We start from the raw sequence: 12,575 nt of genomic DNA, 5'->3' as shown, positions 1-12,575 counted from the left end.
ATGCTCATGTCACGGATCTGCCTGCACTGGCTCCAGACGATGTTGTTCGCGTTCAGCTGCCTGAGGAAGGTTGGTCAGCCCCAACTGTTGTCATCAGACAGGCTGCTCCCGGGTCTTCCGTTGTCCAAATGGCTGATGGCTCTATTTTACAGCGCAACAGGAGGGCGCTGTGTAAAGTTCCCTGCTCATCACCCAACCGCACTTCACCGCATGTCATCATGCCTCCTCCGGACGTCTTGCACCTCAAGGCCACCGATCTGGCAGCGATCCCACCTGTCCACAAGGCCACCGAGATGGCAGCTATCCCGCCTGTCCACAAGGCCATCGAGATGGCAGCCATCCCACCTGTCCAGGTGTCGGCTTCCCCCCCTCCACCTCTGCGGCGATCAACAAGAATTCGTCGCCCACCACAAAGACTGAATCTATAGACTTAAATCTTGTAAATTTTGTTCAGTTTACTCTGTATCTGCACGATAGGTACCTTCCCATGTACATATGTTCATTCATTCCCCACTTGTACATAGTTATGCATGCATATACAGCCATGTTCCAAATTTTATTTTAAAAGGGGGAGATGTCATAATATTCACTCATGTATATCATGAGATGCAGACAGGCAGTGATTGACACACAGGATAACCAATGAACACACACGACACAGAACAACCAATCACCAGACAGGACACCACCACTATAAAGCCCACAGGGTATTAAGGCTCTCCCTCTCTCAGAGGACACGGCTCAGGAGATAGTTACAGTGCACAATGAACATCATAACCATGTGGTAGAGAGCTAGTCTGGTCAAGCCAGTAGGAGGTTATCAGTTAGATTAATTGAGTGTCAACCCTCAGCAGATTATGTACAGCAATCAGCAGGTTCAATAAAACAGTGTTGGACCATGTCCTGTGTCGGAAGCCTGTTTCTCGTTTTACTGCTTCCAGTTGCAGTCAATGATAGACCAACACACATAACACATCAGTAACGAGTATAGAAATTTCATGCAGCAGCAAGACTTTCAATGTGGCACGACATAGATGAAATATAAATCACAAGTAGCGAAATTTCAGACACTCGTTAATACTGGTCCAACATATCAATTACCTCTTACATCACCCATAATACCCTCGGTCAGAAAGTAGACATGAATTACATTCAGGCGCGAGTTCACATGGACATTTTCAATACACTGTTGTGAAAATGCTTCAATATTGTGTGGAGGAATTTCCAAGTTCTCGGGCTGGATTCTCCGATCCCCGACACCGAAATCGCGTTCGGCGACCGGGCGGAGAATCCCTGATGACAACCAAACCGGGGGCGGCGCCACTTTTGCGATGCTCCATCCCATGAAAAGCGGCGGATTCTAGGAGCATGCCGCATGCCGTATCCACGGCCTCAGGACATTGCCTGAGGCCTGTCCCATGATGCTCCGTCCCCGACCGGCTGAGTCCCCAACGGCGTGGACACTCATGGTCTCACCCGTAGTGAACTCAGCGTGGTGGCTGCGGACTCAGTCCAGCACCGCCACAGTTGGGGGAGGGCCAATCCACAGGCGGGGGGGGGGGGGGGGGGGGGGGGGTGGTCCGGGGCAAGTGAGCCTGCCGAAGGGGGCAACTATTTTTGCAGGCTGCAGGTTGCGTCCGCCATGAATCACGGCGCGGCTGCCGCAGGCTGGCGCCATGCGGATGCGGGTCCACAGACCCGGCAATGTTCCGGCTGTATCGGCAGCTAGATCTGGGAGCTCTATGCTGCCTTCCTGCTAGCCGCCTCTCCCCCGCCCGGAGCAGGGTACGGTGGCCGTTGTGAGCCAGTTTTCCTGGCATAAAACACCACCGTTTTCACGGCGGCGTGGGGACTTACTCTCCCAAACGGAGAGTCCAGCCCCTCAGTCGAAGTTTGTTTTTGTCCATCACTGCCATCTGTTGGGGAACATCACAACTCCTTTCCACCCTTTCACACTCTTGGAGCTGCTAAAATGCACACCAGAGATTAAAACAGAGCAATGTCTTGATTTCATCGCATTGAACAGTGATGTTATTTCCAGAAACAAAGAATTATGCGTAAAATTTTCTGTTTATCAGCTGCTAAGACCAAGAGCACACTGAAAGTGTTCCCAATTTAATACCATTACTTGTTTTTAATGACATTGTGTTGTGTGTAAATTAATATCACTGTATAACTAACACGTTTTCTGAGCACATTTATTGGGTTTCTCAATGTTGGGTAATGTAAAGGTTTTCTGCACTAATTTAAAGTATTTCCTATTTCTTCTAGTTTTATTTCGCATGTATGATATTAATGGAGATGGAAAAATCACCTTGGAAGAATTAAGAGAGGTATCTCTTAGACTTGCATCTTAAATTGAAAGCATTTAAATGTTATGGCACTTGATGCCATATAATTTCTACCAGTTGTATGTAATTCAGGATGTCTGAAAAGATAGGCAGCTAACTGCTAAGCACAAAAGACTAGTCAATTAAGCATAAAAGCATAGAAAATAGGAGAAAAAGCCATTCGGCCCTTCAAGCCTGCTCTACCATTCAATATGACCATGGCTTATTGTCAAATTCAATAGCCTGTTCCCACCTCCCCCCGTATCCTTTGATCCCTTTCACCCCAAGAAATAAATCAAACTCCTTCTTGGAAACCGTGTTTTGGCCTCAACTACTTTCTGTGGTAGCAAATTCCACAAGCTCACCAATTTCTGGGTGAAGAAATTTCTCACCTCTGTCCTCAATGTCTACCCATATCCTCAGACTGTGATCCCTAGTCTGGACTCCTCCATCATCGGAAAGATCCTTCCTGTATCTACCTTGTCTAGTCCTGTTAGCGTTTTATAGATTTCTATGAGAACATCCCTCAATCTTCTGAACTCCAGAGAATAATCCTAACAGACTCAATCTCTCCTCATTGATCAGTCCTACCAATCCAGGAATCAGTCAGGTAAAACTTCACTGCACTCTCCCTACAGCAAGAACATCCTTCCTCAGATAAGGAGACCAAAACTGCACACAGGGGTGTGGTCTCACCAAGGCTCTGTATAATTGCAGCAAGACATCCTTGCTCCTGTACTCGAATCCAATCGCAATGAAAGTCAACATACCATTTGCGTTCTTTCCCGCCTGCTGCAGCTGCATGCTTACCTTCAGCAACTTGTGTACAAGGACACCCAAGTTTCACTGCACATTCCTCTCTCTCAATCTATTGCCATTCAGATAATCTGCTGTTCTGTTTTTCTACCAAAGTGGATGACTCCACATTTATCCACATTATACTGCATCTCTGCATCCTCCTCACAAATCACCGTCCCACCCAACTTTGTGTCATCTGTAAGCTCGGAGACATTACATTTAGTTCCCTCATCTAAATCATTAATATATATTGTGAATAGCTGGGGTCCCAGGACCAATCCCACTCATCACTGCCTGCAATTTGGAAAAAGACCCATTAATTCCTACTCTTTGTTTCCTGTCTGCCAATCAGTTTTCAGTCCATCTCAATACACTATCCCATGCGCTTTAATTTTACGCACTAATCTCTTATGTGGGACTTTGTTAAAAGCCTTCTGAAAGTCCAAACATACCACATCCACTGGCTCCCCCTCATCAACTCTACTAGTTACATCCTCAAAGAATTCCAGTAGATTTGTCAAGCATGATTCCATTTTGTGAATTCATGTTGCTCTGTCAGATTCTGCCATTATTTTCCAAGTGCTCTGCTATTAAATCAGGATTCTAGAATTTTCCCTCTACTGGTGTTAGGCTGACTAGTCTATAATTCCGTTTTCTCTCTACCTCCCTTTTTAAATAGTGGGATTACATTAGCTACCCTCCCACCTGCAGGAACTGTTCCAGAGTCTATAGACTCTTGGAAGATGACCAACAATGCATTCAATATTTCTAGGGTCGCTTTCTTAAGTACTCTGGGATGTCAATTATCTGTCCCTGGGGATTATCGGCCTTCAATCCCATTAATTTCCGATATTCCTTTGTTAAATTCTAAACTGTTCCCAATCATCAGGTCTGTTGACTATTCTGACCAATTTGTATGCTTCTTCCTTGGATCTAATACTATCTCTAATTTCCCTCATAAACATGGTTTGGACACCTTTTCATTTTACTTTTGCGCCAGACAGGAATGGCCAGTTGTTGCAGTTCACCCATGCGCTCTTTGAATGTTTGTCATTGCCTATCTACCATTAATTTCCGCAACACCATCTCCTTACTATGAAATGAAATGAAAATCGCTTATTGTCACGAGCAGGCTTCAATGAAGTTACTGTGAAAAGCCCCTAGTCGCCACATTCCGGCGCCTGTCCGGGGAGGCTGGTACGGGAATCGAACCGTGCTGCTGGCCTGCTTGGTCTGCTTTAGAAGTCAGCGATTTAGCCTGGTGAGCTAAACCAGCCCCTAATACCAGTACTAATACTGGTTTCTTTCAATTCCTCACTCTCACTAAACTCTGTGTTCCCCAACAGTTCTGTTATGTTATTTGTGTCCCAAAGTATGTATTTAGCTGCTCAGCAATTTCTATGCTCCCCATTATAAATTCCCCTGCTTCTGACTGTAAGGGACGTACATTTGTCTTCACCAATCTTTCTCTCTTCACATATCTATAGAAAATTTTACTGTCTGTTTTTATGTTCCTCGCAAGCTTATTCTCATCCTTTATTTTCCCATTCTTATTCAATCCCTTGATATTCCTTTGTTAAATTCTAAACTGTTCCCAATCATCAGGTCTGTTGACTATTCTGACCAATTTGTATGCTTCTTCCTTGGATCTAATACTATCTCTAATTTCCCTCATAAACATGGTTTGGACACCTTTTCATTTTACTTTTGCGCCAGACAGGAATGGCCAGTGGTTGCAGTTCACCCATGCGCTCTTTGAATGTTTGTCATTGCCTATCTACCATTATCCCTTTGAGTAACGTTTCCTAATACAACAAAGCCAACTTGTGCCTTATACCATCGTAGTTTACTTTATGAAGATTCAGGACCCTAGTTTCAGAATCAATTGCATCACTCTCCATCTTGATGAAGAATTCTATCATATTATGGCCACTCACCCCCAAAGGTCCTCGCACAACTAGATTGTCAATTATTCCTTTCTCATTACACAATACCCTAGGATGGCCTATTCTCTAGTTGCCAAAGAGAAAATGCTGGAAAATCTCAGCAGGTCTGGCAGCATCTGTAGGGAGAGAAAAGAGCTAACGTTTCGAGTCCAGGTGACCTTTTGTCAAAGCTATGAGACAGAGAAAGTGGGAAATATTTATACTGTGGAGTGAGAATGAACGATGAGTCATAGCCACAGAAATCCAGGGAAACCGGGTGCTAATGGCAGTCCCCAGAGAGAACAAAAGGTGTGAAAGGCCAAACAGCAGAGAAACTAACATCAGAGGGTAAACTGTGACATGTAGATTTGCAGCCTCTGTATGCAAAGCATAATCCTCCGCCATTTTCACTAACTCCAGCGTGATGCCACCACCAATCACACTTTCCCTTCACTCCCTCTGTCAGCATTCCGCAGAGACTGTTCCCTCCGAGATAATTTAGTCCACTCCTCCACCATACCCAACACCACTCCCATCAACCATGGCACCTTCCCATGCAATTGTAGAAGGTATAACACCTGCCCCTTTACCTCTCTCATGCTTAACATCACAGGCCCAAAACACTCATTCCAGGTTACGCAGTGTTTCACTTGCACAACTTTCAATCTGGTCTTTGGCATTTGCTGCTCCCAATGTGGTCTCCTCTATATCGGAGAGACCAAACGCAGACTGGGTGTTTGCTTTACTGGGCACCTTTGGTCTGTGCGCATTCAGGACCCTGGCCTTCCCGTTGCTTGCCATTTTAACACAAGACCCTGCTCCCATGCCCACATGTCTGTCCTTAGCCTACTACAATGTTCCAGTGAAGCTCAACGCAAACTGGAGGAACAACATCTCATCTTCCGGTTAGGCACGCCACAGCCTTCCGGCTTCAACATCGAATTCAACAACTTCAGATGATTAGCTCCACTCCACCTCGACCCATTTGTTTTCATCCCACTTCATTTTGACTGTTTTTTACCATTTCTTTCTTTCTTGTCTTTCTTTATATATATTCACCCCCCCCCCCCCATCTTATCTACCTTTCGTTACCCTTTCTCCCCTTTGCTTCTCCCCCCCCCCCCCCCCCCCCCTCCCACATCTACATCTGTCACAGCTTACCCTCTGATGTTAGTTTCTCTGCAGTTTGGCCTTTCACACATTTTGTTCTCTCTGGGGACTGCCCTCTTTCCTCTTGGTTTCTGTGGCCATTATCACCCAGGTTTCTCTTGGTTTCTGTAGCAATGACTCATTTTTCATTCTCACTCCACAGTATAAATATTTCCAACTTTCTCTGTCTTTAGCTTTGACAAAGGGTCACCTGGACCCGAAACATTAGCTCTTTTCCATCCTGCCAGAACTGCTGAGATTTTCCAGCATTTTCTTTTTGAATATCCATGGATGTTCAGTTCCCATTTCTGGTCACCCTGCAGCCACATCTCAATAATTCCGACCAAATCATATCCACTTACATCTATTTGCACAACGTATTCATCCACTTCATTGCAAATGCACCACACATTAAGGCACCAAGCTTTAAGGCTCATCTTTAACATTATTTGTCCTGTTCCCACTATTTTGCCCTGAGGCCCTTTTTGATTCTGGCCCTTTATTAAGGCACTCATAATTTATTACCTGTAAACTGCAAAGACCTGAATTATAACATATTTATATGACACATCATTGTAAGGTTATACACTGGCAGAAGATACTAATTATTTTATGTCAAGTGATTGCTCTCTCTCTCTCAGAATACTTAAATGTGAAGAAGAATTGAAATCAGTCATAGGAATTTAACATTTTCGAGAAAGGTTACCTCATCACCGAGTGCGATAAATAATTGAATGCAACATGCTGCAATAAATAACTTATAAAGTTCAGCAAGATGAGATAACATCGAAACAAAGAGCAGGCAGGACCAATCCGAAGGGATAGCAACAAAACATGTTGAGGCTAAAAGACTGAGGGATAACAGCAAGAGAATCAGGCTAGTGGGAATAGTGGCAGCAGCAAGAAGGGCTGTAGGGAAATTAGAGAGAGCAAAATGGACAGGGTTGAATAGACGGGGGCAATGCAAGAGAGAAAAGCCAAAAGGGAGAGATGAGGATGTTTAAGTGAATGAGGCTGGAAGGGAAGATTAGAATATCCAAGTACCTAGTAGGCGAGCTCCAATGATGGGAATGATAGAAACAACGTGGAAGGAAATAGGGTGCTGACGAGCAGGACAAGCTAAGAGACTATGCAAAAGGAAGAAAGGCTAGACCTAACAGAAACTACAGAGTCGTGAACACAGCCCAGTCCATTACACGAACCCACCTCCCATCCGGTGACTCTGTCTGTATCTCCCTCTGCCTTGGGAAAGAGGGCAGCATAATCAAGACCTCTTCCCACCCAGGTTATTCTCTCTTCTAACCTCTTCCATCGGGCAGAAGATACAAAAGTCTGAGAACACGCACTAACAGATTCAAAAACCACTTCTTCCCCACTGTTACCAGACTACTGAATGACCCTTTTATGGACTGAACTGATCTCTCCACGCATCTTCTCTACTGAGTACTACCGCACTCCGTATGCCTCACCCAATGTAATGAATTTACATTGTGTATTAATTGTATGTCCTATGTTTTTTTCATGTATGGAACGATCTGCCTGGACTGTACGCAATCATTTTCACTGTACCTCGGTACACGTGACAATAAATCTAAATCGAATCAAATCAGGACGTGTTCGGAAGAAGTGAGGTGATAAGCAGAGTTAAAAGCTATAAGCTAGGATAGTCACAATAAGTGAAAGGTGTTTATGAAGAGGAAGTAAAAATGACAACAAGAGTCTTGTTCAGAAGAAAGAGGTTCCAACCAGAAAGACAAGGTGGATGGCAGAGAGGAAACAGTGAGAAATGTTAGTGCAGCCAATGATCGAGACAGAATATTCAGAAGTGTTGGAAATAAAAAACAAACAACCCCACAAATAAACCACAAAACATGAAAAACTCCTGCAAATCAGTTTTGGAATACCACTCATCTTCGGGCTTCATGCTGTGTAACTTCAGCCCCTATATCACAATTGGCTGTAAAACTATGACACTCACCATTTCGGCTTGTAAATATATCGCTGTTCTTTTGCTGTCACTGGGTCAAAATCCCGGAACTTCCTCACTAACAGCACTGCGGTTGTACCTACACCACATGGACTGCAGCGGTTCAAGAAGGCAGTTCACCACCACCTTCTCAAAGGCAATTAGGGACGGGTAATCAATGCTAGCCTTTCCAGCGATGAATCACATCTCAAGAAGAAATAACAAAAATATTGTCATGACATTGCTTCTGGCTTAATGGTTACAAACACTAAGAAAACTCAAGTACTCTCCATAAATTGAATACATATCTGGAGGGTATAGGTTGATGACCCAATGATGGAGGCTGCAATATTCTAATTAGAAATTGCCTGTTTTATTTCCCTATATGACAACAGTATCTATACTTCAAAAACATTTGACTGGCTCTAAAGCACTTTGGATTGTCCAAGTACATGAAACCCTGCATAAATGTATAGTATATCTCAACACTGTCCATTCGGTATATAATTGTCCTATTGGAAATTAAAATAATCCTTTCACAGAGTCACATAATTGTTACAGCGTAGTAGGAAGCCATTTAGCTGCTATAGAAACAAATGCAATAAGAATTAGTAAATTAAAGGCAGCAAATCAGACTTTGGGTTCAAGCATATCTTTGAAGATATGTTCCCATGATTTGGAACAGCTCAATAAATGTACTGCTTTCTAGCTCATCATTAGGTTTTCATTATTTGCTGTAATACAATTTTCAATCTGTGTTGTCTGCTTTTTATTCAGATTATAGATGATCTGTTATCCAAGACATCAAACACAGAAAAGACTTCCTCGTCAATTGCAGATGCTGCAATGATGGAGGCTGCAAACATCTGCGGCGGACAAATGGTGTGTGACATTTTAGATTCAAATTAATCCAGTTACGTTCTTTTAATGTTTGATTCATTCTCCATCCAAACCACTCTCTTCACAATCAGATCACACACAGAGACAAATGTGATCCTTTAGTGTGACGTGCTTGTGAGGCTGTGACAATGGTTAGCAGTCAGGTCAAAACCAGGTCATCAACCTATACACTCCAGAAATGTATTCTATTTATGGAGGGTACTTGGACTTTCTGAGTGAAGAATAGATATACACTGAACTATTCTACGTGCTGAGAGATAACTTGAATTTAGTGCTTAAAATGCAAAAACTCTTTGAAAATAATCGTCAAAGATTTGTGAAATGTATAACTGATAAGACTACATGCTTAATAACAGCTGACATTGACTCCTTGAACTGGGGTGTCAACAGAAGGAATTTTTAGATTGAAGTACATCAGCAGAATTATATTTTCTCTGATAGCGCGTTTTCTATCCTGATGCTAAAGAAGTGTTGAATGTTTTAGTGCAGAAGGTCTGTACACAATTCAAACAACGGGGGCTCCCACATTCAGAATTGCATGGCTTTAAATAGTTAGAGATCTGCCCCTCTAAAGGCAAAATTCCCCATTGGTAAAGAGGCTACTGTCATGATATGCAAACATGCAACCAATGAACACTCAGAATAGGACATAACCAATGGGTAGTCAAGACACTCAGAGGTGGCATCACCACAAGGGGGCATAACATAAACACTATAAAAGGGATGAGGTACTCACACCCTGCCTCTTTCCACAGACAGACATCTTTTAGACAGGGTGATCAGCAGCATCACACCCCAGCACGTGGCTCAGAGCAAGCTGGTACAGTTAGACTGAGTTAATACAGTTAGATTAGCAGAGAGTCAAACTCATTTGAGAACTGTGTTAATAGTTCAATAAACACATTGAACTCATTTCAGAGTCTGGAGCATCTTTTAGCTAAGACTGCATCAAGTAGCAGCCTGTGTTATCCGTAGTAGCATAACACAACATGATATCAGGAGTGACTATTCAATCTATTTAGTTCAACTCAGCAAGATCCATGACAACCAGTTACTGAATACAGGCACAATGGACAAGATTAAGGCTCCTCATCAGCTCAGGACCACCGGCAATCTTAGTGCCAACTGACGATCATTGAAGCAGAAATTTCAACTAAATGTGGAAGCATCCGACCTCAATGGCGCGACTGATGCGTGGACGTTAGCTCTTCTACTCACCACTGCAGGTGACCATACGATAGAGATCTTCAACTCCTTTCACTTTTCCGAAGGGCAGGACAAAACAAAGTACCAAACCATCCTGGACAAATTCGACAGCCACTGCGAGGTGGACACCAACAAAATCTTCGAGCGCTACATCTTCAAGCAGAGGATGCAAGGTAAAGATGAATCCTTCACCTCCTATCTAACTAATCTTGGACTGTTAGTGCGATCCTGCAACTTTGGTGATATCACTGACTCCATGATCAGAGACCAAATCGTTTTTGGAGTTCACTCTGATCCTCTGCGAGAGCAATTGTTGAAAATCAAGCACATGACCCTACCAGTCGTGAATGAAACGTGTACTGTGCATGAGCACTCTAAAAATCGCTATTCACAGTACAAAATGGCAGAAAGTGAAAAACAAGCCTCCCATGCGGTAGAGAGTGTTCACGCCATCTCCCGGATGCAGCGCCTCCACATTGACGAAAGCGGCCATTTCACACGCTCTTCCGGGGGCCCGACGCATGCGCAATGCGATCGGGAACACAAAGCGGCCGAAAACCGCACTGCGCAGGTGCAGAGGTCCGAGAACCGCACCACACATGCGCAACAACGCACTGAGCGTCATGACGTGTGTGAACTGCAGCACCGCCCATTTTTTAAAAAACTGCCCTGCAAGAGGCAAAAGCTGTTTAAACTGTGGGAAACCAAACCACTATGCAGCCCTGTGCAGATCTGCACCACCAGTCAGGAGCCAGTGCTCCCAATTCCGACAGCGACACATCAGAAGTGTGCAACACCGAATGCATGACTCTGACTCAGGCAGTGCGACGGATCCAGATGATGAATACCTGGACAACACGTACCGAGTGGGCCTTATTACGAAGTGCGAATATGCCACACCGGATACATCGCAAGTCCAATCAATCTTTGTCGTGGATTCCGAGAACGAATGGCATGCAGTGATGAAGGTCAACCACTGCCCCATCCAATTCAAACTGGACACGGTGCCTCCACCAACCTGATTTTGCAGGTGGACTTCAAGAGAATCAAGAAGCCCCCCACAATCCTTCCAGCTGCCTGCAAACTCCTGGACAACATCTGCAGGTGTCCAGCCGACACACACAAGCTTACGCTTAGAGATTGTTAAACCAGACAGGGCGTCCCTGCTAGGTGCGCACACCTGCAAGCAACTGAACCTCATTCAAAGGGTCTACACCACAACGCCATCCCATTCAGATCTTCAGACCATCATCGACGACATCCTAACCCAGTACCCAGATGTATTTAGCGGGATGGGCACGCTGCCATACAAGTACAAGATTCTACTGCGGCCTGATGCCAAGCCAGTGGTCCATGCACCACGACGTGTCCCTGCTCCACTGAGAGAGCGCCTGAAGGCAGAGCTCACGAGTCTACAACAAAAAGACATCATCTCCAAGGTCACTGACTGTGTCAGCTCGATGGTGTGCGTAAAGAAGCCTTCGGGGGACTTAAGCGTCTGCATTGACCCCAAGGATCTAAACAAAAACATTATGCGGGAACATTACCCCACCCCGAAGTGGGAATAAATCATGAGTGAGATGGCACAAGCGCGCTTCTTCACAAAATTGGACGCATCCCAAGGATTTTGGCAAATCCAACTTGAAGAATCCAGCAGAATGCTCTGGACCTTCAACACGCCTTTTGGCAGGTTCTGCTACAACCGAATGCCATTTGGCATCATCTCGGCATCAGAGATTTTCCATCGCATCATGGAACAGATGATGGAGGGAATAGAAGGGGTTCGTGTCTACATTGACGATATCATAATCTGGTCCACAACCCTACAGGAACATGTATCGTGACTCAAGAAAGTATTCCGACGCATACATGAACATGGTCTCAAGCTAAACAGGTCCAAGTGCTATTTTGGGACATCCACGCTGAAGTTCCTGGGTTATCAGATTTCGCAACACGGTGTGCGCCCAGACACAGACAAAATTAAAGCCATCGAGGCAATGAAAGTCCTCGAGGACATGAAGGCAGTACTGCGCCTCCTGGGAATGGTCAATTTCCTTGGCAAGTTCATCCTGAATTTGGCCACACACACCATGGCCCTACGCAACCTGGTGAAAAAATCAACCACCTTTGAGTGGAAGGTGGAGCACCGAACAGGGTGGCTGGAGCTGAAAGCCAAGCTTGCCACTGCACCCGTCCTTGCATTCTTTGACCCAGACCGAGAGATCAAGATATCCACAGATGCGAGTCAGGATGGCATTGGGACGGTGTTGCTTCAGATGACACGTTATCCTGGGTACCAGT

At 44.7% G+C, this 12,575-nt stretch overlaps 1 protein-coding gene across 1 annotated transcript in view; it reads left to right on the top strand.

The window, feature by feature from the left end:
- Window positions 1-12,575, top strand: part of tesca (tescalcin a) — a 71,487-nt gene that overhangs the window by 26,225 nt on the left and 32,687 nt on the right. The window contains exons 5-6 of the mRNA XM_038790624.1: window positions 2,272-2,333; window positions 8,946-9,050. Coding sequence (XP_038646552.1) covers window positions 2,272-2,333; window positions 8,946-9,050 — 167 coding nt within the window. The remainder of the gene's footprint in view (window positions 1-2,271; window positions 2,334-8,945; window positions 9,051-12,575) is intronic.

Source organism: Scyliorhinus canicula, chromosome 1, assembly GCF_902713615.1.
Source record: "Scyliorhinus canicula chromosome 1, sScyCan1.1, whole genome shotgun sequence".
Lineage (NCBI taxonomy): Eukaryota > Metazoa > Chordata > Chondrichthyes > Carcharhiniformes > Scyliorhinidae > Scyliorhinus > Scyliorhinus canicula.
This window is presented reverse-complemented; position numbering and strand designations above follow the sequence as displayed.